The sequence below is a fragment of the Neolamprologus multifasciatus genome, chromosome 4, assembly GCF_963576455.1.
Source record: "Neolamprologus multifasciatus chromosome 4, fNeoMul1.2, whole genome shotgun sequence".
NCBI lineage: Eukaryota > Metazoa > Chordata > Actinopteri > Cichliformes > Cichlidae > Neolamprologus > Neolamprologus multifasciatus.
Genome location: NC_140442.1, coordinates 19,227,237 through 19,253,847, shown reverse-complemented (window position 1 = coordinate 19,253,847; position 26,611 = coordinate 19,227,237). Strand labels below are relative to the sequence as shown.

The 26,611-nt window shown below is 40.2% G+C and overlaps 2 protein-coding genes and 1 long non-coding RNA gene across 4 annotated transcripts in view; 1 reads left to right on the top strand and 2 right to left on the bottom strand.

Moving 5' to 3' along the window:
• The window catches only part of slc17a7a (solute carrier family 17 member 7a), a 14,243-nt gene extending 6,678 nt beyond the window's left edge, over positions 1-7,565 (bottom strand). The window contains exons 1-2 of one of the 2 annotated variants that reach the window (XM_085156118.1): positions 7,431-7,565; positions 703-955 (exon numbers count right to left, since the gene is read on the bottom strand). In XM_085156118.1, coding sequence (XP_085012244.1) covers positions 703-955; positions 7,431-7,492 — 315 coding nt within the window. In that variant the 5' untranslated portion in view covers positions 7,493-7,565. Of the gene's footprint in view, positions 1-702; positions 956-3,319; positions 3,413-7,430 lie in introns of those variants that run through there. The other variant, XM_085156119.1, reaches the window with a different exon arrangement.
• LOC146520298 (uncharacterized) lies at positions 7,517-18,877 on the top strand. The gene is made up of 4 exons (XR_014873611.1): positions 7,517-7,726; positions 9,081-9,292; positions 10,029-10,117; positions 17,395-18,877. It is a non-coding gene; the product is annotated as an uncharacterized LOC146520298 (long non-coding RNA).
• Positions 8,512-26,611, bottom strand: slc6a16a (solute carrier family 6 member 16a). Its single transcript, XM_085156117.1, has 12 exons — positions 26,283-26,611; positions 21,494-21,719; positions 19,880-20,037; positions 19,118-19,244; positions 18,870-19,045; positions 12,418-12,528; positions 12,007-12,248; positions 11,680-11,860; positions 10,602-10,803; positions 10,272-10,431; positions 10,013-10,175; positions 8,512-9,374 (listed from the first exon to the last, which is right to left on the bottom strand). Exons 1-12 carry the CDS (start codon positions 26,283-26,285, stop codon positions 9,024-9,026), a joined length of 2,100 nt encoding a protein of 699 aa, XP_085012243.1. The 5' UTR covers positions 26,286-26,611; the 3' UTR covers positions 8,512-9,023.

The following is a 26,611-nucleotide window of genomic DNA, read 5'->3' as shown; positions in this document are numbered from 1 at the left end:
GGTCAAGGGCAACCCTGGTCCATCATCCCCAAACACAAAGCCCACGAGTTGGATGTCCCTGCTAAATACATTAAATAGAACCAATGGTTCAGTATCTTGCTCAAGGATACTTTGACGTGCAGACCTGAGTAGCTGGGGAATCGACTAACAACATTTCGATTGGTAGATGAACTGTTTTAACTCCTGAACCACAGCCAAGGCAAGGTGGCACAGAGCTGGCCTAGACTGCAGAACTTTAGAAAATTTGATATCACTACACAAAGTAAAGTTTGTTTATCAGCAGTGAAGATGATGCCAACATCAAAACACCTTTATAGAACCTTTCAGCTTTACTCCCCAGGTTAAAGCATGTCCCAGAATAGTCTAATACTCTAATACATGACACTACTTATTATGACTTATCAAGTCATTTAAAAAGTTACATAATTACAATATTTTATTATTCTTCAACCAACTACATTGTAAAAGGGATAGCCTCAATACAACACACTGCAAACTGTGATTAATATAAACCATTAGATATATTCCAATGAAGATTAAAGTGATCCCACAGAAAAAGACATAAGACAGTAACTTTGGTACTGTGAAAATACTGCATGTTACCTGTGTTCCAACACAATTATTGCAGATGTGGCTTAATATCAAATTCATAAAGTAGGTCATTAAAGGCACAGAAGTTTTCATTTCTCTTCTGCTACTCACCACAAGTACTTCCTTGTTGCCTTTGTAGACAGTATGATCATTGACCATGCTTACAATGGCCACACCTAGGTTGCACCTGATGCCAAAGGAGATGCAGAAGCCCAGGCCAGACAGGATGGCGATGATGTACCGCCGGGGCAGGCCGAAGCAGGTGCAGTCCACCACAGGCAGCTCCTTCTCCTCCACCAGCTCAGGACGACCCTCCGCCGACAGCTCAATAGTTTCTCCATTTGGCTGCCGTTTCTCAATCAGCCTGATAGGAGACAGCAGAATATGTGTTAGACTTTTGGGGTAAAAGTGAACAAAAGGGTGCAAAAGACAAACTTCTGTGTATTATAATGTGCTGCAATGAAATCGATGCCACGGTGATCTTTACACCTAGCCTCACAGATGATCTGATCTAACAAATCAAAGTAAAACTGCAAAAAAAAAAAAGCAGGAACACAAAAGTGTGAGCTTCCTTGAAAGGTTCAGTCTCCAGCTTCCATGCTGACATCACCTGGAGTTACCAGATTATTTTGAGCCTGTGACAAAAAGTTTGCATCTTTTCTTCATGCATGTTTTAAACTGCAAAGATTTTGCACTCTCTCTCTCTCTTTTTCCTCCTACAAACGCACTCCTCCAGGCTGACATCATGCTCCACACCGGGGTCACGCCTGACTCAGCGCGTCCCAGTGTGTGGAAGCAGCTGTCACAAGCTGAGGAGCTACAACAGCCGCGTAGTCTCTGCTTCAGGATCCAAGGAACCTACTGGTCCTCTCACTCTGATAGTGTCCTCACCACTAAATGCCTTTATTTTTTATGACATCATTCAGCCGAATCTGCTTAACAAATTAGCATTATGTTTAAAACTACAAAAGGAACTTTTGTAGAAAATCAGCTTTTAAGGAGTTACAATTTACCGAGCTGCAAAGACACGGGTGCAACTGTCTAAAATGCGTTTGTTTGTCTTTTAACCGCTTAAAATCCCATGGTTTTAGCCCATGTGAGGTGATCTGCTTGTTTTCCAGGCTATTGTTCAGTTTGTGTGACCATTTTTGTAAAACAACATGTCGAGCATCCCCCAGACAGAAGTCATACAGAGAAGTCAGAGAGCAGCCATCTGTGTATTACAACCTCCGTACTCACAACAAAAACACACACACTTCCATCAGATTTAAGTAAACAACACCTACAGATATACATTAGAAAGTGTCACCATTTTTTCAGTGAATATATATATCAGTGTTCACTGTCTGTTAAATTTGAGTTCGCAGCAGAGCGAATCATGTGTCAGCCATCCACTTTCCATTGAGGTGATCCAGTTAGCCAGTGAGCTGGAGAATCGTGCACAGAAAAAGGCACAATCAACACGGGGGTCAGGCTGGCGAGGTGGCGATGGTTGTGTTTTAAAGAAAGCGTTTCATTGGAGTTCGGGGCTTAAACAAGGTTAGAAAGCAAGTGTGCAAAGTCAAGACAAGTCAGCCTCTGATGCTGATTAATTATTGACTTTTTTTTTTTTTTAGATAAATTATTTACTCCAGCTTTTACACCACAATCTGCCACCATTTATCCGTCTATCGTCATCCACCGCTGTCATTATACTTCTTTTAGTTATGCGTGTGAATTCCACTCCCTCCCCCTTTTGCACACAGCACACTCTGTATAATCTCGATATGCATCCATGCAATCTGTCAAAAACAAACTAAAATGCAAGACAAGAAGACAGGTCAGTGCAATTACGAGTATAATTAAAACTGCCCACATAAAGAAATATTCTACTCTTCAGTAGATAACAGAAAACACAATGGAAAGCAACATTTTTGGAATTCGTGAGAGATTAGAGAGGCTGCATCCCATCTCTCTCCCTCCCTCTTAATCTGTCACTACACTAAGATTAGGATTACAAAAATGATTTACTTCCGGAAATGAATATGGATGGACAGACTGACTCTGCTGGGCACGATTCAGCACGTTTCTCCCTCTATCACGGCACGCTGTTGAGTTCATGCTGGTCATGTTCTTTAGTCCTTCTGTAACTCAGAAAGCCTTTTTCAGCTTTTGCGTCAAGCTGCAAAATTTCAGGTTGTGCCTCACCTGTTAGTTAATGGTCTACATTTTTATAGAATGGCCCATCTGACTGACTTGGAAATGGGACCATCATGTGTTCATTGCTGATCTTTCACACAAAGCGTCCTGACCTAAGGACGTGATTTACAGTGTGTTTCCCAGTGGATCAAATACAAGAAATTAAAAAACTGCAACCAAATCCTGGAAGCATTGAAAAGGGCGACGCACGACAGAAGCAGAGTCGTGCACATAAATTTGTTGAATCAGTTGTTCACGCTCCTGCCGCTAAACAAATGTGCTGACTTGTCCCCCTGCGTGGAGCTCCTCCCTCATAGTTGGTGAAGGCTGCAGGAGAATCCTCATTAAACCTCAAGACAGATTGCAGCTTGACACCTACCCATATGCTAAGAGCTAACGAGGCTACCCCACAGCAAAAAATGGACGTTAATTACAGATGCTTTCCACTAAAAGGCAGCCTCACCCCCTGTGTTCGTGTACAAAGCTGAAGCGAGGGAATTTCCAGCTTAGAAACAAAGACTTAAAAGGTTCTTATACACAAACTTCTTACTTCTTAACATGCTGACTGGTAAAATTTACCAGCTCTGTGTTGAAGAAGAGACACAGTTTCACAATACTGCTTGCTTCCACTCATCTGATGGAGCTGATTGGTCTCAGCTGTCAACAATTAATGAGCAAGCGAGCATGAGCAGGCAGGAGTCCTGCGACCTGGGGCTCTCTGAAATATCATAATTACAATAGTAGCAGGCTCAATGGAGGCACACGCTTCAAACCGAGCTCATGCTTTTCACCTAGACAAAAGAAGCAAAGTCCTAAAACCTGTTTAACCCCAGCGTGAAGACTTCAATACCTCCTGAGTTTAACTGGTGTAAGGTGTTACACAAATTTGATTATATATTAAAAGTATGTTATATGAAACTCCTTAAAACAATTAAAAAAAATAAAACACAGCTGTTGCTAAACTGTGAGTGTTTGCAACCACTCTTTGATTCTGTAATATTCTGTCAGCTTTGATAAAATCACAGCGACTCTCAGGTGACTCGGGGCCTTTATTAGACTCTGTATTAAAATCACCAATTCACAGAGTATTCGGTGTAATCCTCTCATATGAGGATGATCGAGACTGAGAGTGAGACAGCGAGGGAGTAAAAATATTATATAACACCAGACACCCTGGTCATTATTTTTCCATATTTGTGAGCTTAAATTGATTCTTGATTTTATTCCTTTTCTTTTCTTTTTCTTCTTTTTTTTGTCTCATTTCAGCATTTTGGACGCAAAGTAGCTTAAAGATGAGATTTTTACTTTTTCTCCGAACACTTTGTAGTTTTAATAGTGATTTTGTTGTTGCCCCCCTCCTCTCCCATCCTTTGCGAGCCTCTCGCTCTCCCTGAAGTGAACAGATTGGGTCTCGGTGGGACTGTGTCACCCAGGGAGACACCCTCCTCCCCATCCTGTCACACCACTTTTTTCTCTCTCTCTCCTGCTGACACACACACACACACAGACACACACGTTTAACAGTTACACGTGTGACCTTCATAGACGTATTATCTAAATACTCACACACTCAGTTGCAGTATGAGTGCTGTCTCCACACACACAACACTTCTCGGCACATTGACCAGAGAACAACAATTCAACAATGAGCTGCACGGGGTCGTAATATGATAATCGAACCACGTATTAGCTTACATTAAAATATTTCCTCACAAACTGAACAAGTGAAGCAGACACTAAATGCTGAAACCGACAGCATGGACAGCATCGCTGCCAAAAACCCGGCATGCTGAGTCGTTGCAGCTGACTCTCCAAAGTGGCACAGCTATTGTAGATGAATCTCTGGTCATCTGTGAAGACTGTTTCACAAACCTGTGCCCATGTTCCACACAAAACAACAGAGACAGATGAACGGATAAAAGATAAGAATAGGAAACACAGAAGTGTCTCAAATGTGGACTTGGTGTCTTGTAAGATTTTGCCTTTTGTGTTCAAGCTTGAACCACCTGCTTTTTTCCTTAGACATAGCTTTATCAAGACTAACAGGAAATCCAAAGACATCCTACATATGATACAAAAACTAACGCTAAATGCTGGGATTAAATGACTGCATGCTTTCCTCCCTGTGCTTCACCACAAGCAAACATATCAAATAATTATCTTTTCACTTCACCGTTATTTGAAAATTTTATTCAGAGCTTTTCTGCAATGACACTGAACAGTAGTAGCTGAAAAATGCACTCCACTGCAAGTAAGATGGATTAAAAATGGATTACCTGTCATATTCTGTATTGCCTCACATGTAGTACAGCACAGCCTCTCATTGTGTAGCCAAGCAATCCTGCAGATGCATTTAAAAGTCTTTTAATAAATCGAAGCGAGGCATTTTTATGATAGCGTCTTTGGGGTACTATTAGTAACTTTTGCACACAACCCAAATTAAAACCAAGAAGCAGTTGTGTGATTATATTTCATGCAGAGCTATGAGAATAGCCAGATTTGGGAGATCCATCTGAAAACGTTATAAAAGAGCAAATAATGTAAGCAGAGATGTGGAGTGACCTTACAGCGCTGAAGTTTGTGCTTACCTAGTGGAGTTTAATATAGAAACAGGAGATGCATTCTGATGGAGAAAATGTTTAAATAATAGATGAACTCCTGGCTGCTTTCATCAGGAGGGATCACAGTTTTGTCTGTGAAGTGGTGAGATTGCACGCAGACACACTCGTCTGCTTACACAGTGCAGGGATGCCCAAGTTTCACCACGCATTCACACATGTACAGCTTTATATACACACACACACGCATACACAAAACCATAACACACTGCTCTCTTATTCTTTGGCTGCACTTGACACATGCAACCGCATAAAACCACGAGGTCACGCTAAGCTGAGGAAACGCCCACTAAAGTCAACCTGAATCCAATCCAACACATCACATCTCTCATGGAATCAGCTGTGGCGATGATGCGCATGTGTGGAACAGTAAGAGACAAACGAGACAGGCATGTGTGTGTTGATTTAAGAGACCCCAGTAGGCTGAAAGCTGTTGGTGTCTCAATAGATGGAGGATGAGGAAGAAGGTGGAGGAAGGAGGAGGCAGTGGCTGGAGGAAGTGACATGGCTTGCATGGGATGGAATGAGTGGGAGGGGAGAGTTTAGGGATTTGCATGGCTCGACAGCTGGACTGCAAAAACAGGCTATTTCAGGACAGGATTTATACGTTTGGTTGCTACCTCAAATCCTGGGAGAGCCAAAGCTTAAAGCAATGGTTATTGCATGAGGTTCTATGATTGTCTTTAATCTGCCTTTTTTTATTTATTTATTTTTTAAACCGAAATATTGTCAGTACATCAATCTGTATAGCAACTTTCACACTCATGTGTACTTTATTTACACATATGCAGCACTTTGAAATGTTCATTATCAGAGAGGATTATGAAGCTTTCTTTTCTTTTTTTTTAAAATAAGTACCTGCATGCACCTCCAAAGACATAAACTATGTACCATACAGGCTGCAGCAGTGACATAGTTGTCTTTTTTATATCGACCTTTCTTATTTATTGGTGCAACTAACAATTATTTTCAGTCTCAATTAACCTACATATAATTTTCTCAATTGATGGCAACAACCAATAATCGTTTGGTTTGTATTGTCATGTAGGAAAAAAATAGATGGGGAAAAACACAGTTTCAAGGAAACGTGTCCACAAGGTTTTGTGTGTTTTATTACGCAGGTGATTATTAAAATAACAGTTTATATGTCTGTCACTCAAAACTCAAAACTCAGCCTGAAATATTAAAAAACTTTAGAAATTCACACCGTATTTCAGCCGTTTCTATTCATTTCATTCATTTAGTATAATCCAAAACACGTTTTCATAACAATTAAAATGAAATCCTTCTTTCGCTTTAAGACGATCAAACAAACAAAAAACTGCAAATCATTTTTAAGTCACATTATTTAAAAGGAAAAAAAAACATACGGCAAAAACAATTTGGAGCGCAAGAAATGTAATTTATACCGGGAAACTAACGATTTAAACTTTCCGGTTTTATCTGGCCAGCGCTTTCATTCAGCCAGGTCGTGCCAATAACGCACGGAAACATTATGTAACCAGACTTTCTTCTCTCCAACACCACTTTGAGCCGGATCGAATCTCACAACATCGAACAAAAGCGCAAACAATAAGAAAGCATAAATGCAATAAAGCATCAAACCACAAAGAAAGAAAGAAAGAACAAACACTCGTTTTCTCTCACTGATAACTTCTGTAACACCATGGAGTACCCGTTATGGGCTTCTGTAACAGTGTGTCATGTTTTTTCCTCCTAATAAACCAAATTATTCAAAATATTATGGATATCATCCATTATAAAACACTTCTCTCACTTGTGACAATCAAAACTCCCTACTGCGCAAACGCGGACTTCTGTCGCTATTTTTTGTGAAGGGTTAAACCCAACACATTCCTCTACAATTAAAATAAATAAAGAACCAACTTTTTTAGTGTTAAAAATTACTGCTTGGAAGAGAGAGAGATGACGGATGTACCAACAGCACCGCCACCAACAGCACTGATCTGTGTTGCAAGAAAAAAGGCGTAAAAACGCGCACAAATCCGGGGTGAGTTGAGAACATTTGAAATATCAGGGTACCTGTGAATTTTCCCCAAAGTTTTGCCCGCGACCGCCTTAAACCTGTCTGGTCGGATCTCCATCTTTGCAGCTCCTTGACCCGGCCGGTGTGCTGATGTCCCGCGCACCCTCCTGTCCTGCCCGAGCGCGCGTCTCTCTCTCTCTCTCTCTCTCTCTCTCTCTCTCTCTCTCCATCGAGCACAAATCCCTCCTTCACTGCACTGCCCCCTCCGCTCCGACAGGTGTAGGCCTTTCAGGCTCCGGGCTTTCTTGTAAAGGGATCGAAAGCCTCTGGTCGATATGGACTCTGGAGTTGGGTAAGATTTCGTTTATGCTTATTCCAAACAGTAGATATACTCACTGTTGCCCTTAGCGATAGTGCAGGAAAACATGAATAAATAAGATGGTGGAATATGATGTCTTCTCTGTTTTGTGTGTGTGGTGTAAAAAAAAAGTAGCAGGGCTGATACTTTAGTACTCTTTCAGCAGGTTTCTCACACGTGGATTAAGTTCCTTGTCCCAAAATCTATGAAAATCTGAATTCATGTTCATCTGGGGTGTTTGTCACCGCCACAGGGAGACACTGAAAATGGAGCCTCAAGCTCAAGACCCCTTGATTAAGACAAGGCTGAATCCATGTCCAGGAGAAATGACACCTAGCATGTTAACATATGAAATACGTCTTCTAATCTTTCTCTGTTTTTAATTCGTCTTTATGCTCAGGATATTGTTGTCTTCACCATGAAGTCAGTTTATAACACTGATCGATCCACAATTAAGTGCTTTTGTGTTGCATATATGTTCATATATGAAGTATAGATAGATTTGTAAATTTTAATATAATATTTAACATTTCAAGGTTAAAGGGCAAAAAAATGTTACTAAGAAGGCGTGCAAAATATTTGTGTATTGGCCTTATTAAAAACCTAAACAAAAGTGCTTGTATGAATGAGGCAAGTTGTGTAAAGTGCTTTGAGTACTCAGAGTAAAAAAGTGCTATATAAGAACCAGTCCATTTACAACCCACCCATGTTTAGGTATTCTTTTCTTGACCAAAGAACAAATGAATGTTTGTGGATCATAGCAGAGCAGAGAATCAGGCTGCTGCCACCTAGAGGTTTATTAAAATACAGTAAAAATACTGCTACACTGCACATTTTTGTGAACACCTGTAAAAACATTGCTGTGCTCTTATGAGGTAAAATGATAGAAATACAAAAGTAACCAAAACCAAAAAAAGAAAATTATGATTATATTTATGAGCTGCTGCATTCACCAGACATGAAAGTAGTGACTGTCACCAGCATGTTGCATACGTTTCCTACTTTAAATCCTTTCAAAAACACAACTGTTTGTTTTATTGTTTATGTACAACTGTTTCTATCTTCTGAACAGCAAAGCTGGTTCAGAAAACAAATATAGGGAGGCACTAGGAGGATGATACAATATAAATACATAGTTAAAACAACTTTTCAAAGGTTTACTGAATATAAAGACATAAAATCCAAGGATAACGCTGTTCATTGCTCCGCTTGCTTTAGTTTTTTGTCTTTGTACTTTTCTTTCTATTTGAATTTTGTCCTTTCTCAAACAACTTCCTTCTGACCACCATGCTCACACCCCCGTGTCTTGTTCCTCCTCCTCCTCCTCCTCGTCCTCCTCCTGGGAAAGGAGCCGGTAATGTTCGTTGCCCACCGACAGGAAGGCAGGCCTGGGATGAACCTCGTCTTCCCTGAAGTGGACAGGATGGAAATGGGACTCTGGCTGCTCGGTAGAGCTGCACTTGGTGTACAACTCACGACGCATTTCCTGGCCAACTTCAACCTGGGAGGGAGTGCCACGGACCCAGCGGTTCTTCACTAAGGAATAGATGTAGCTGACAGGTACAGGCAAGCTGGCAAATACTATGAGCATGATGATCATAGCCAGGGCCCAGCCAGGGTACTCGAGAGTCATCTCAGAAGCCTGAAGAGGCAGAGACACAGAGCTTAAGAGTGACAAACACTGGCAGAATTACCTTTGGCTGTTAGATAAATGTTTTACTTGTGGGATTAAAAGGAGCTATATGATCAGTTCAGGATTCCTAAGGTCAATGTTATTGTCTGGCCAAGTGAATCTCCTAATATCAGTATAAATTAACCACTTTCCATTTGTTGAGCATCACAATAAAGGAAATGCGAATCCAAAACATTGAGATGGTGGTTGCACTGAAGGTCTGTGAGATCATCAGAGTTGATACAAAAAAAGTTTATTTTCTACTTTTTTGGACACTGTGCATTCATATATGCACTATATGCATGTGTTACACACATGCATATAGTGTGTACTGTGGGTCAGGAGGTTGTCTACTGAAGTGGAGTGGGATGTTTGATCCCAGATTGTCCAGTCTTCAGGACAAATACAATGAATTCTGACTTTCTCCTGATGTATTCATCAGAATGAGTGTGAGTGTTTGGGTGAATAAGGCTTGTGTTAAAAATTACAGTGAGTGCTCAGAGTAGAAAAGAGCTATGCAAGCACCACCTGATATTTTAAAACAGTAATTGGCTATTTGAAGTTTAAAATCATGTGATTTGATGGAAAGTTGAAGTCGAACATCTCACCGTGCTTTGATTCCAGGCGGTGTACGTGGGCCCTTTGAAGACCATGCGGAGCAAACTGGCTGCCAGAAGACTGACCATCGCCAGCAAACACACATATTTCCAAAGGTACTTGTACACCACCGGAGGGCGCCATTTGAGCATTACTTCAATATCATCCAGAAAGCTGCAATAATCAAAATGCTTTTCTTAAAATGCATCTTTTCAAACCAACATATAAAGACAAAAAAACCCTGTGAAAGTCAGAGATAACGTTGCTTACCGATCTGTTCCATAAACCCACGCCACACTAATGGTTTCAAAAATGACCACAATGACCAAAGGCAGGGTTGCAGAGTAGTCATCAAACATGGTCACAAAATAGTTGCCAGAACGCTGAGTGAACAGTAATCCAATAATGAACCCCAAAGCACAGCTGGACACTAAAAGACAGAAAACATTTAAAGACCACTTCAAAAACAACAAGACTACATTTATCCCACATAGTACACCACTGCAGTACGAGAATCTTTTTATGTAGTTTTATTTAAGAAAAAAATAACAATAAAATACAGCAGCAGAGTCTGAACACATGTCAACTGATGTTCAGTACCCGTGAGTAGGGTTCGGTGACGTCCCAAGAGGCTGAAATTGTCCATGAGAGGTGTGAGGATTCCCTGCATTGTTCCAAACATGGTGCTGAGGCCCAGGTTGAGCAACATGAGGAAAAACAGGGTGGACCAGAAGGGACTGGCTGGGAAGAAGGCCATCACCTCAGTGAATGCTATGAATGCCAGGCCTGTCCCTTCGACACCCTGAACGCACACAAGTAAGATAGTAAGATAGTGGAAATACGTGGGAAAAAGCAGATCCACTCAGTCTAACAGACAACAAATGTTTGTTAACTGTGATGCTGTTTCCAGAGCTAACCTATACCAGTAAATTACCTGCGCACCTTTTGCATAACATGCTCTTTAACACAGAGAATAGGTCTTTTCTTTTTAAATAAAATAAACAGCGTGAGATAACATGACTCTTTGTACGTCTTGTCCTGTTTCTTTAGTATCTCCTTTCTTTCCACGATCACAGCTTGCTTTCATTTTTCCTAGAAAACCAGCAAGATACAATTTCCAATACATTTTCATCGTCTTGCCTGCTGGATATTTTATAGCACCTCCTAGATTCTTCGTAGGTCCTGGGAACATCGGCGCTCACCTACATACAACTGTTACTGAAATGTTCAACTTTGATTTTTGTAACTGATCCAGTATCTTGTGCCTTGTAGGACACCTGCAGTTCTTTCATTTATACAAAGTTGTCTTTAAAACACTTTGTAATCCTGGATGAGTGAAGCAGCACATTAGAAACTCGGTTTAATACCAGTGACTGCTCTTTATTATTGGATATACCTCTTCCTATAATGTATTATAATACAGAACATATATACATAAGAAATCTCAGCTGTTGTCCTAATTTTCACGCATGCTTATAGATGTGTATTCCCATCTTGTTACCGTATACACGCTACTTGTTCCAGTTTCTTAGATCCCTTAAACTACTGCAAAAGACTACTGTTTTTTTGTTTGCTTTTTTACCTTTGACATGTTGACGTTTTAAACTTTGTGCCTCAAGTCGCTTGTTTTTAATCATGTTGTGAAGCAAAGCTGTTGTTATTAATATCTCAAGATTACCTTATTCATCTCCTGCTCCAGACTGCAGTCAGTGATTTTAGGACCCACCATGTAGCTGTAGAGATGGTACCACTCTCTGTATTCAGCTAAAGTCACAGTGTTTACATCTGTCATGTTGAACCATGGCCACCAGTGCTGGTTAGATCCACTGGACGTCAATGAGTTTAATACACTGAGATTTCTGAAAAGGTTAAACACAAAAATAATAAATAAATCTAAGATAAGCAATCAAACAAGCAAACAAGATTGTTACGGCAGTTTGCCAATCTAAAAGTGCTCGCTAGTTGGATTTGAATTACCATTTCAATCACGTATAGACATACGTACTCAGCCACGCAACGTAGTGCAATGTTCTTGGCACGGAAACCGAGCACGATGAAAACCACTAGAGAGGCCAGCACGGATGTCATGAAGTTGATGCAGGAGACCATCAGAGCATCCCTGTGACAGTTGTTGTTGACTGGATTGTAGGAGGAGTACGCGATAACAGAACCATAGCCCAGGCCCAGGGCGAAAAACACTTGTGTAGCAGCCTGTCGCCACACCTGCACGTTACCCCAGATCTCCAGCTGCAAATATGACAAAATAAAAGCATCTTTAGGTTTACATTCTTTTGTCAAAGCTTAAAATGTTTTACTATGGGGTTTTTTGGTAATCACTGAGGTGTTTGTCCTTTGTTAGTTAAATGAAAATAAAGAAAAGATGTCAAGAAAAAGGAAGAGAGAGAATATTGCTTACCTTAGGATAAAACATGTAGGTGATTCCTTCCAAGGCACCATCCAACAGTAATCCTCTGATCAGGAAAATAAAAAGCACCACATAGGGAAAAATGGAGGAAAAGTACATCACCTAAGATTGGAAGAAGAAACGGATAATGATTTCAACAGTGCAGCATTTTGTAAAATATGATCATTTGCTTTTCTCAATCTCACTTCACTATTAAAAATGAAAGTTTACCAGTTTACCTGCCAAGCACCAACCCTCAGGTTCCTCAAATTACATACTTTTATTTTTAAACTTAGTAATTTGAGTGCATACCTAGCAAACACGGTGGTCATGGTACAGCACCAAAAAAACTGAACTGTAAATGTTAGGATGTTTATGGTGTTTTCATGTAAAGATTGCGTCAGTCTATCTCTTACAAGGTGAAAAACACAGATCAGAGTATTGCAAAAAACCCAAAACTAATATTCAATTAATTTTCTTTTTATTTATTCAATTCAATTCAATTCAATTTTATTTATATAGCGCCAAATCACAACAAAAGTCGCCTCAAGGCGCTTCATAGATACAGAGAAAAACCCAACAATCATATGACCCCCTATGAGCAAGCACTTTGGCGACAGTGGGAAGGAAAAACTCCCTTTTAACAGGAAGAAACCTCCGGCAGAACCAGGCTCAGGGAGGGGCGGCCATTTGCTGCGACCGGTTGGGGTGAGAGAAGGAAGACAGGATAAAGACATGCTGTGGAAGAGAGACAGAGGTTAATAACAGATATGTTTCAATGCAGAGAAGTCTATTAACACATAGTGAGTGAGAAAGGTGACTGGAAAGGAAAAACTCAATGCATCATGGGAATCCACTGGCAGCCTACGTCTATTGCAGCATAACTAAGGGAGGATTCGGGGTCACCTGGTCCAGCCCTAACTATATGCTTTAGCAAAAAGGAAAGTTTTAAGCCTAATCTTAAAAGTAGAGATAGTGTCTGCCTCCCGAATCCAAATTTGAAGCTGGTTCCACAGAAGAGGGGCCTGAAAACTGAAGGCTCTCCCTCCCATTCTACTTTTAAATACTCTAGGAACAACAAGTAGGCCTGCAGAGCGAGGGCGAAGTGCTCTAATAGGGTGATATGGTACTACAAGGTTATTAAGATAAGATGGGGCCTGATTATTTAAGACCTTGTATGTGAGGAGCAGGATTTTGAATTCAATTCTGGATTTAACAGGAAGCCAATGAAGGGAAGCCAAAACAGGAGAAATATGCTCTCTCTTTCTAGTCCCTGTCAGTACTCTTGCTGCAGCATTTTGGATTAGCTGAAGGCTTTTCAGTGAGTTTTTTGGACATCCTGATAATAATGAATTGCAGTAGTCCAGCCTGGAAGTAATAAATGCATGAACTAGTTTTTCAGCGTCACTCTGAGACAGGATATTTCTAATTTTAGAGATGTTGCGCAAATGGAAGAACGCAGTCTTACATATTTGTTTAATATGTGCGTTGAAGGACATATCCTGGTCAAAAATGACTCCAAGGTTCCTCACAGTGTTACTGGAGGCCAAGGTAATGCCATCCTGAATAAGAATCTGGTTAGATACCATATTTCTAAGCTTTTCAGGGCCGAGTACAATAACCTCAGTTTTATCTGAATTAAGAAGCAGAAAGTTAGCGGCCATCCAAGTCTTTATGTCTTTAAGACATTCCTGCAGTTTAACTAATTAGTGTGTGTTATCTGGCTTCATGGACAGATAGAGCTGGGTGTCATCTGCATAGCAGTGAAAATGTATGATATGTCTTCTAATGATGCTGCCTAAGGGAAGCATGTATAATGTAAACAGAATTGGTCCTAGCACTGAACCTTGTGGAACTCCATAATTAACCTCAGTGTGTGAAGAGGAATCTCCATTTACATGCACAAATTGGAGTCTATTAGATAGATATGATACAAACCACTGCAGTGCAGTACCTGTAATACCTACAGCATGTTCTAATCGCTCTAATAGGATATTATGGTCAACAGTATCGAATGCTGCACTAAGGTCTAGCAGGACAAGCACAGAGATGAGTCCACTGTCAGAGGCCATAAGAAGATCATTTGTAATCTTCACTAAAGCTGTTTCTGTGCTGTGATGAGCTCTGAAACCTGACTGAAACTCTTCAATTAAACCAGACCTTCCCAAAGTGTGGGGCCCGCCCCCTAGGGGGGGCGCAGAGCCATTGCAGGGGGGGGGGCGCGGAATGAAGGGGGGGGGGGAACAAAACGACACTGCTAGCACGGGGCACCCACAGAAACGCAAAGCAGGAGATGAAGCATCGCTGAATATGTTTCCAAACCAACTTCATTCTAAGCCAAAGACTAGAAAATATGGTGAAGCTTATCTGCCCTTTAGCTTCACCTGCACAAGTGCCGAGGTAGGTCTCCCGTACAGGATTGGTTTTCCCTTTGTCAGGAGCAGCGCTGGACTGTTTAAATCACTGACAAACAGTATCCCACAGTTGTTTATGTTTTTAAACCCATTTTGCACAGAGAGGCATTTTTTGAAAAATGTATTGATAGCAATGTTGAACATTATTACACATGAAAAAAAAAAACTACACGTAAAATAATCACACTGTGATGCATCTGCCTTTGTAAATGGAGCGACAGTAACTGCGTGTGTATAAGCGTGTAAAACCTGCAGATAGTCAGATTAACAGTATTTTGTCTCTATCTGCCATTCTGCAATTCATCTCATGTAAAAAATAACGTGCGCACAGCGTGACGTGAAAAAGGCGCATACCTTTGACGTTGCGTGACAAACTCTGTATTCCTCGTCCACACGTAAACGCAAAAAAGGGTTGTTTTTTTTTAGAAAAATATCAGTTTTCGTTTATTCCAAATTATTTATTTATTTATTATTTATTCCAAATTATTTAAAAACTCTGAATTTTCGGTGATTCGAAACGCCGTTTACATGTGGACGAAACAGCTGTGTTTCCAAAAATCCCCGTGTAGGTGTGGATGTAGCTTAAAAGAGTTCGTTTATTTTCTTACTACCTGTAATTTATTGCAGATTACTTGTATTTGCTTAATTGTTTACTAAATGTTTGAGGTTTGAAATAAACCGCAATGGAGCAAAATATGGGTGTGTGTGGTTGGAGGACGTGTTAGTGCGTGTGTGTGCGCGCGTGCACGCGCGAGAAGGGGGGCGCAACTATTTTTCTTGTAAAACAAGGGGGGCCCAGCAAAAAAAGTTTGGGAACCACTGAATTAAACCATTCCTCTGCAGATGATCTGTTAGCTGTTTGACAACTACTCTTTCAAGGATTTTTGATATGAAAGGGAGGTTGGAGATTGGCCTATAATTAGCTAAGACTGCTGGGTCTAGAGATGGCTTTTTGAGTAAAGGTTTAACTACAGCCAGCTTGAAGGCCTGTGGTACATAGCTGATTATTAGAGATAGGTTGATCATATTTAAGATCGAAGAATTAATTAATGGCAGGACTTCTTTGAGCAGTTTTGTAGGAATGGGGTCTAAAAGACACGTTGATGGTTTGGAGGAAGTAATTATTGAAGTTAACTCAGAAAGATCAATTGGAGAAAAAGAGTCTAACTTAACATCAATGGTAGTAAGAGTAGCTGTAGATAATATTACATCTGTGGGATGATTATTGGTAATTTTTTCTCTAATGATAAAAATTTTATTTGTGAAGAAGTTCATGAAGTCATTACTAGTTAACGTTAAAGGGATGGTTGGCTCAAAAGAGCTCTGACTTTTTGTCAGCCTGGCTACAGTGCTGAAGAGAAACCTGGGGTTGTTCTTATTTTCTTCAATCAGTGACGAATAGTAAGATGTTCTGGCTTTGCGGAGGGCTTTCTTATAAAGCAACAAACTATTTCTCCAGGCTAAATGATGATCCTCTAAATTTGTGACATGCCATTTCCTCTCCAGATTACGAGTAATTTGCTTTAGGGTACGTGTTTGAGAATTATACCACGGGGTCAGGTACTTCTGATTAGAGACCTTAGTTTTCACTGGAGCTACAGTATCCAGAGTCGTACATAGTGAGGAGGTGAAATTATTAACAAGATAATCGACCTCTGTTGGGGTAGCATTCAGATAGCTGCTCTGCTCTGTGTTGGTAACATCATTGACGATGATAACAGTGGGTGGATTATATTCTTAAACTTAGTTACAGCGCTTTCAGAAAGACATCTACTTTGATAAAGTCCACTCTCCACTGCTGTGTAATCAATTATTGTAAATGTAAATGTTATCAGGAAATGATCAGACAGGAGAGGGTTTTCAGGAAACACTGTTAAATGTTCAGTTTCTATGCCATATGTTAAAACAAGATCTAGAGTATGATTAAAGTGGTGGGTGGGTTCTTTTACATTTTGAGAGAAACCAATTGAGTCTAATAACAGATTAAATGCCATGTTGAGGCTGTCATTTTTAGCATCTACATGGATGTTAAAATCACCCACAATAATTATTTTATCTGAGCTCAGAACTAAATTAGATATAAAGTCTGAGAAATCAGACAGAAACTCTGTGTAAGGCCCAGGTGGACGATAGATGATAACAAGTAAGACTGGTTTCTGAGTTTCACAGCTGGGGTGGACAATGTTAAGCATCAGGCTTTCAAATAAATTAAAAGTCTGTCTTGATCTTTCATTAATTAATAGACTGGTGTGAAAAATTGCTGCCATACCGCCCCCTCGACCTGTGCTTCGAGATTTCTGGTAGTTAGAATGACTCGGGGGTGTTGATTCATTTAAACTAACATAATCATCCTGCTGCAACCAGGTTTCTGTAAGGCAGAGTAAATCAATTTGTTGATCAATTATTAAGTCATGTACTAACAGAGACTTGGAGGAGAGAGACCTAATATTTAATAATCCACATTTCACTGTTTTACTCTTTGGTTCAGATGTGGATACTGTATTGTTCTTTCTTTGTAATTGTTTATGTTTAAGTTGTTTGTTGCTGGTTTTTAGTTTGTTTTTTGTCTTTTTAGAAGCTGACACAGGAGATGGGTTTTTGGGTTTTTGGGGGGGTAGCAGGAGGAGAGAAGCTGCAGAGAGACTGCAACTCTGCTTCCTGGTCCCAACTCTGGATTCACAGTAACAGTCGCTTCAAGGTGTTCTTTATTGCAAGGCAAGGACACAACAATATTAAAAATAACCCCAACAATCACACAGCATGTATGTGGTTAGTACCTTCCCATGAACAAAGACCATGGTAACTTGAATCATCATTGTGGTAAACGTCCACAATGCAGGTTCAACTTTCATTTTGGAGTAATTTTTCCACCATAACTAGACATTGAGAAAAGGCTGTCAGCCAACAGTTATCAAATGTCAACATATTTGCTGGGTAAGTGCAATATTTGGCTCAAGGTTATACAGCCAAATGTAAAACTGTGGTTGCCATCTTAGCCATTGTACCCAAGTTGATCACACAAAGCGCCTCCTACTGCAACTCTCATTCACACAATGCCTTTACCTTTGCTTTAACACTTTTCTAACATTCACAGAGATACATCGGGAGCAACTCTGGGTTCAGAATCCTGCCAGGATTACCTTGACATGAAGCCTGGAAGAGCTACCAACATTTCGATTTGTAGACATCCTGCTCCATCCTGCTGAGCCACTGTGAGAAGGTCCCACTAAAAATGTTTCTGCCCATTTTGGAAGATGTGTTGTCAGTGTAGGTGTCCATGTTTAAGATGGCTAGCTAACATCAGGAGCTTTTTCCCAGCCATTGATTTTGCGTGTCCGTTTCTTAGTGTTAATGTGTACTAAAATGTTATAATCACTGTAGAAGATTATAGTATTGTCCGATACACAAAAAGTTTAGAATATTTGAAAATGCAGTTATTAATTTCCATCGAATACATTTAAGACAAACTGTCAAGTAAGCACAGTGAATATATGGAAAAATACTAATGTAAGTGGGAACACGGCAGGTCTGAGCCCGTGCTGGAATGGTAGTGCTGGGCAGGATGGCTGCTGTGTTTGCTTTGGATTACTCCTCACCCCCCACCTGACCCTGTGGCTTGTCACGTGTTCCATAATGTTGTGCTGTGGACATTTATGTGCTTTTTTGTGCAGAGGAGTTTTTTTGTTTCCTGTTCTCATGCTGTCCTCCCACAGGAGCCCAGCATGAGTAGAGGTCTCTTTTTTTCCTCTTGTACTTTCCCATTGTAGTGTATATTTCAGTGTTTGTTTTCTGTAACGCTACCGATCTCCGACCTGTATGCCCATGTGATGTCTGTGTTGTGTGTGTAAGGTCGAGGGGGGGGTCCTATTTCACTGCAGGGCAACCTGCACGTAGCGAATAAAGCCTTGATTGATTGATTGATTGATAAGTATCTGAACTGTGAGGCAGAAAAGGGGCAAGCTGCAGCTTATGTTTAACTGAGAGATAACACTAACATTAACACAAACACTTTATATTTGTGTGCTAACGGTGGGACTGGTGTTCATGTACCTTTGCAGAAGACTTGATGCCCTTTATCATTGCCAAGGCAACAATTGCCCAAGCAGCCAATAAACAGCCTGTCATGATGGGGTTAAACTCTCCAGATTCTTCAATGGAATTTGTGATGTTAAGAGCTTTCCGAAACCAGAAATACGACGTTGGGGAGCTGCCTGCACATTCTTTCACTGTTGATTGAGAAAAGAAAACACTGTAGGCTTCATCAGACATCACTTCATTTCACTCGGTCATGTGATTACCTGTGTCATTGGAGGTTACATTCGTTGGACACTTCTCCCATGGCAGAGGATACTGAAAGGAGTTACCCATGTAGAACAGGCTCCATGCAATGATAACGTTATAGTACAAAGCCACATAAAAACAGACCTGGGGAAGAAGAAAGCATTTATATCAATAAATAATCAGTATTATGAGATATTAGTTAAAATATGCTGCAAATTGTTTGCAGCTTCAGTGTAATGCTGTGATTTCTTTTATACGTGTAGCCTACAAGTAAAGGCTAACCCAGGGAATGTAGCCATAAGGTTCGACATTGACCTTAACAATGACAAACAGAGGTTAGGTCTATTTAAAGAAAAATAAACACGCTTTATAAAAAGCACAGGCTATCTAGTCGTACATTTCTTTTGTGTGTACGGACAAAAACGTTCTTGGGTACTCTGTGTTTTTCCCAACTTGTTACGCAATCAACTGCCAGCACAGACGCACAGCACACTACCTTTCTCATGTTACAGCATGGGTGTGCGTGAGTATATACACACACATGCAGCATGGCTAAGGTGTTTACAGAAAGGTGATAAAGGCGGTGACACGTGATGCAAGATTGGGGCCAGATAAGTGAAGGTGAAGAGATTAAAAATACTGACCCCGGTGCTACTTTTGAAACCCAGACTTGGAAAAAGCAAGTCAGCTGTCAAACAACAGCAGCCCTATCAGAACACACAGGTACATGAACGTAAACAGAAAAAGGTCTAAGACAGAAAAAAAAAGAAAATGCTCACCATGCAGCTGGAGTAGCCGATCCCTCCCAGCTTTGGAGAGATGTGCTTCCATACACCGATGCTGCCCTGTCGAATGCTTTGACCAGCAGCCAGCTCCATAAAAAACAGTGGAACTCCCACAACCACCAAAAGAAAAACATACAGCAGCATGAAGGCGCCTGGAAGGAACAAAGGAGGACATATATTTGAAAGGCAAACCCAAAGTCACCTGTAGTTCCAGAGGGAAAAAAAACTTTGCATTTGCACATGTTACAGGCAAACACAGTCTAAGCACATTGAAAAAACAACAGTTCTTGAATTTTTTTTAAACACAAACTCATAATTTGCCATTGAAGCTGGAAAAAATAAGCAAATTTATATGTCAGCAACCTCTCTAAAAGATGCTTGGAGTCTCATGTTCTAACCAAACATGCTACATGCATGTGTTGTAAAGCTATAAATAAAATATGGTTTAGAGTTCTACTCTTCTCCAGAAAGAAAAGTCAGTTTCACACAGTGACATTCGCAGGATCTCAGAAATCAAAAATACAAAAAAGCAGTATAATGATGCATAAAGCTGTATACTACAGCACTGCTGGGACAACGTTGTGTAGATAGATAAACCAAAAGTTTAAATATTTTGCCTCCTGTTTGGAGGTAAAGAGCACTGAAAACTGGCACTGATCCTCATCTCAACTTTGAAGCACAGTAGAGGTAGCGTCATGGTTTGGGCTGCTTTGATACTTCAGGTGTTGAATGCCTTGTAATCACTGACAGAGCAATGAATTTAATATGTATCAGGGCACCAGCCCATGTTTTGGAGCTTAAGACAGCTTGAGTGAGTCAATATTAACACAAAGTCCACACATCAGCCTCACATATATTAAAATTAATATAAACTCAAATTCATTTTTAAGTCATTTTTTTGGTATAAACAGCTGAGGTGAACTACCATGTGGTCAGTATGTTAAAGTATGGTCATTTATTGTTTTTTCTTCCCTTCATAGTGTGATTAGTTCATGTTTATGAAGCAACAGCATCTTGCTCATTGATAAATCCTTTGTAAACTATGGTTTGAAATTAGATCATCATTCAGCCTGTATTGCTATACATAAACTGTTTACTTTCCAGTATTGTAATAAAATTAACAGTTATGTTATGCATATGAAAATTCAAAGGAAGATTTTACCGTTTTATTACTAGCAGGATATCATATCGTTACTAATATATTACTGTGCTAATTATTAATTAGTTTGACCTCATATGCATACATTTGTTTCTGAGTTTTTACCCCTTGTTTCTGGTCTGTTATTACCCAATTGTATACATTTCAGTGTAATATTATGCAGCTATAAATACTTTTGATACAAAATAATTACTTTGGTGTTATTAATTTAGTGGCAGTAACATATTTGAGCTCGTTTCCACCTTATTACCCCAATATTACTGCTTTATTACCAAGTTGTAACACAATGTGTCACCCATCTGTTTATAGTATTAGGAAGTCCTGCAGTTCATTTATGTTAAATTACCTTTTATTCAAGTATTTATTTATTTTTATGTGTTGCATTGCTTTGGCACCAAAACAGCTACTAAGTTAATCACTTAAACCTGTAAGTTAATCTTGTCACTCACCGCCTCCATTTTGATGGCAGAGGTATGGAAATCTCCACACGTTCCCTAAGCCCACACTGAAGCCCACCTGGGCTAACACATACTGAATCTTAGAATCCCATGCTGGACGGTCTCCGTCGTCTGTCGCAGCTCCATCGGGACCATCAACAGCTGTGAGCTGAGTTTGAGACCGGCCTTCTTCCATCCAGGTTCTGCCCTCGCTGCTGTCCAGCGGAGGCTTTTCTGTCTTGTTATAAAGAGAAGAAGTAATATGATGAACCGATTATCAGTTGAAGCTTCATCCTGACGTGTGAGTCTGCACAAAATCAAAGTAGTTATGCTGAGCAAATATGTGTGGAAAAACACACTACTCTGTGCACAAAATTATGTAAGGAAAGAATGAAATTATGCTAGGAAAAAACTTAATTTATCAGGGACAACAAAGAGGAAAAGCACTTGCTGTTATGTTGTTATGTTGTCATGTTGTCGGAGGTTATATCACTACTCCTTATCAGTGTGAAAACACAGCAGTGAGATAATGCATTACGTAATCCAACATTAAGGCATTATCTTTACTCTAACTCATCATTCTCCCATCACTACGTCAGATGTATAAAGAAATGCTAATGCAGACACTGAATTTCCTACTGATGCTCTTTTACGTTAAAGTCATTCAACTGGAATATTTAGCACTGAGGTGAAGGCCAACTGTGACTGACCTTTCAAAATGCTTCATCAGTACACACAGGTGTTAGCAATTCATTAGCAAGACTGACATAATGGCAGGTTTAAATGCACATAGAATGCATAAATAATGGATGTGTGTTACTTACTGTGCTCTTTGTTATTATGAAATTATCCAGATAAAAAACTTTGTTGCATCACCTCAATTCTCTTTCATTTAATGTAAACACCAGGGTCATGGTGTGGAAAAAAAAAAAAGCATTCAGCTGAATCACCTCCACACTGAACACTAAATGTCAGCTCAGATGAAAGTGACGGATCCAAAATGGCTTAACACAAGCCAAGCTGGCTTCAGAACATGATCTCTGCTGGTATCAGCTGGTTAGAATGGAAAATTACAAGACCCAGAAAGAGTTTATGGCTGTCCAAGACACACAGCCGGATAGGGCAGGTGATTTCAGAAATATCCATGCCCACATGCGTAGAGTGTGAGACTGTGACAAATATATGCATGCACAAATAGAAAGGAGGGGAAAGTGGGGTGGACAGAAGCCATACAGTGATGTGTGGTTGGGAGTGGGAGGGAGAAATCCACTGGGAGGTGTTAGGCTTGCATTGGTTCATACTGTGGGTGGTGCTGAGGTGCATGGGTAAACCACAAAGTGGGTACAGTTGGTAATAATACAGGAAAAAAGTTAGGGTTAGGGCTATCAGGGTATGCTGAACAAATAATTACAAAATCAACAGCTTTATTAAGCTTTAAGGATCCATGTGTTTGAGCTATAAACTATAACAAGATTTCCAAATGACTATACTGAAAAAGTCTGCTTCACACACTCCTGTGAGTTCATTTGATCACTTACCTTAGAGCAAACACACTTTTCTATAGAGCTGAAGTGACTAGTAGATTATTTGATTGGTCAACTTCTTGGAAAATTTAGCAGTACATGGAATATACTGTTATGATTTACTTGATTATTAAAAGGTGACCTTAACATTTTTGAAGTAGCATAGGATCATCTTGTCTGAGAGCAGAACAAAAGGTAGCCAGCTTCCAAAGAGGAGCTTTGAATGTCCTTCAAGAAGAGTGGAGAAATATTCCTGAAGACTACTTAAAGAAATTACAGATAAGGTTAAATATGAGAACTCAGACTGCGTTGACGAATAAAGATGGTCATTGACTGTTAAGCTCATTAGAATTGTACAAACTCTGTTTTTGCCTTATAAACTGTACTTCCATGTATGTTTGCGTGTTTCAAATAATCACTGCAAATACTTTCTACTAGTGAAACAAACAATGAGGTTGGCTCAAGACTTTTACACATTACTACATCTGTCTAACATCAAAACAAGTCATCGGCATGAGCCTGCAAGTACAAGGTGATACTGTTCAACTCTTCAGTGTTTCACTGTCTTTGCTATTACGAAACTACAAGAACATAACAAGTCTGTATTAGGTTTTTTAATTTACTAAAAAAGATTATCAATATATACACATTGGAGAAATGAGAGGGTTTTGTATTTGTATTCAGTGGTTATTTCCACTTCTGGCTGATATGTTTCTAATTTTGAACACATTTTCCCACTTTAAAATACATAATGCAGTGTTTCTCAAAATAACTACTGGGTTTCTCCCCCCTTTCCTTTTTGCTATACTTGGTTAACCCTAATTGTCCTCCTTACACACACACACACACACACACCCACACACACACACACACACACACACACACACACACACACACACACACACACACACAAGCCTGGTCAGTGTGTCTCACTGACCAGGAGACACAAATTGCACTGGTTGTAAATTTGTGTCTCCTGGTCAGTGAGCATCTGTCCCAGGAACTGTTTGGAAAACAAGGAACCACTCTTCTATGTTTCTACTCTGGATAAAATCATGCAGCAGTGGTTCAGCCGTCCCTAAGGTGTAAAATTACTCAGTGAGTAAATATATAAATACAGCACAGTGAATCCTATATGCATAGGACTTACACAGATATACACACATCACTGCACACATGTAAATCTGGAGCATGTGGTTTATTTCTTTAGGTATATGGATCTGAAGTAAAGCCATTACACTTTATGTGGCTCAATGTCTCAAAGGACATGAGGTCACCATGTGGGTCTCAGTACAAATTGAATTGTTTTGCATGCCAGCTGCTGCAAAAATGAAGAAACAGCAAAACTGTCCTGAGAGCTAAAGGGGAGTGAACAAAAGGGCCATAACCTCATGTAATAAAGCTTTGTCAGTACTTGGTCTGTTGCAGTGCTGATGTTGGCCTTTTGTAGTAAAAATAAACATTGTTGCAATCACCTGTAAAAAGGATACACTTCTGTGTTTATCACATCAGTCAATCTTTAGTCATTACATAATATCACATTACACTCTATCAAAAGCCCTTTAGCATCATGGCATTGCACAACTGAAGAAGCTCGATCATGACAGCTACATGTGAGACCAACGTACTCCAAATCAACGCCGGCAAGACAAAGGAGATGATCATAGACTTCAGGAGGAAGTCACCCCCTACAACACCGGTGAACATCCAAGGGAAAGAGATTGAGATAGTGGACTCTTATCTGGGTGTTCACCTCAACAATAAACTGGACTGGACTACAAATACAGACATCCTGTATAAGAAGGGCCAGAGTCGACTCCACCTGCGGAGGAGGTCCTTCGGAGTCTGCAGGACTCTGTTAAGGACATTCTATGACACTGTGATAGCATCTGCCCTTTCCTATGCAGTGGCCTGCTGGGGGAGTGGATGCACGGACAGGGACAGGAGCAGGATTGACAAACTGGTGCGGAGGTCTAGCTCCGTGCTGGGATGTCCCCTGGAGTCTGTGGAGGTGGTTGGCGAGAGCAGGATGTTAGTAAAGCTGACATTCATCATGAACAACCCCCATCACCCACTGCATGAGTGTGTGAGTGGGCTGAGCAGCTCCTTTAGTCAGAGACTGAAACACCCTCGCTGCAGGAAGGAGCGCTTTCGCAGATCATTCATCCCAACAGCAGTTAGACTCTATAACTCCTCAATCACGATGTCATAAGTCACTGGACACTGTGAACATCCACGGTCACCACTTCATGCATAATGGACCTTCCATGTGTATGGACATGTGCAGGTATATATGTATGTATAGTGTGTACATGTGTGTGTGTACATGTCTATAAATAGGAATAGTAGTGGTACAATAGCTATATCAAGCTATATAGTTTATGTCTTCCATATTTCCAACCATATCCATAATCACATACTGTGTATGCTACCATTGTATATAGTGTATTATCTTACTTTTTTCATTGATTGTACTTATTTGTATTTTTGTATTTCCTTCTGATATCTGTACCTGAGCTGAGTTGATGCAAAAATTTCCCCGTTGTGGGATCAATAAAGTCTTATCTTATCTTATCTTACATGTTGCTATAACCAAAACTGCAATATGAGCATGACAATTTTCCCTGAATGCAGCTGGCTTTACCATACAGCTTATCACAAAAAGGGTTGTTCATTGCTATTTATAATTCAGTTTGAGTAACATAGAGCTATAGATGCTCGTGGCTCCATTGTAAATGTCCAGTTTAAAAACTGATGAAACTGGCGATTAGGATGCTAGAGAGCAGCCTTTCATCTCAGAGGGCGTTTGCATCCACAGATCAGATAAAGGTTTAAGAGCTGTGGCAGATTTTATCATCTGTGCTCAAAGTTTAAGGGACTAAAACAGACACAACCCCCAAAACAAAACAAAAAGAAGATAAAGAGAGACTTTAAAAAAAGTTAATGACTGTATATTTGGCTGCAGCTTGCTTTATGCAGCAAACCATACTGTATGTCACTGAGTTTAAGTTTGGTTGTGTAGGTGCTGCTCAACATATAAACAATGAGTGCTTTCTTGTGTAAGAATGTATAGGGGGGCTTAATCATAGTGAGGCAGCATACAGCCCTAACGCACACATGACTGATTACATAACTGACAAAGGAACCAGCCAGCGGTATACAGTGCAAACAATAATAATAACAAGACCCGTTATAATAACAAGTATGACTGAGATTAGAGCTCACAAAGCCACACTATTAAAGCATAACAGTCAAACAACGATGTGCTGTGGACATACCATGCTGACAGCACGGTCCCACTGAGGAGTAGAGTTTCCAGCAGTCCTGGTGTTAGTTTCTCTGCTCGTCTTCCCACAGGGCTTCTTTTAAAAGCTTTTCTTTTTCGTTGTTTCTGATAACAATCGGGGTAGCGGATAAAATTTATACGGGGACAAAAGCCTTAACCAGGTTTGACAACTTGCGGACACGCTTTCGAGAGCTGGAACAAACCGTGGTCATCAAGAAGAAACGAAGGAGAGGAGCTGAGCCAATGGGAAGACCGAAGGGGCTGAGCTGCCCTTCCCCAAAATGGGAAGCGGGGCTTGACAACACAAGAATACACACTGCT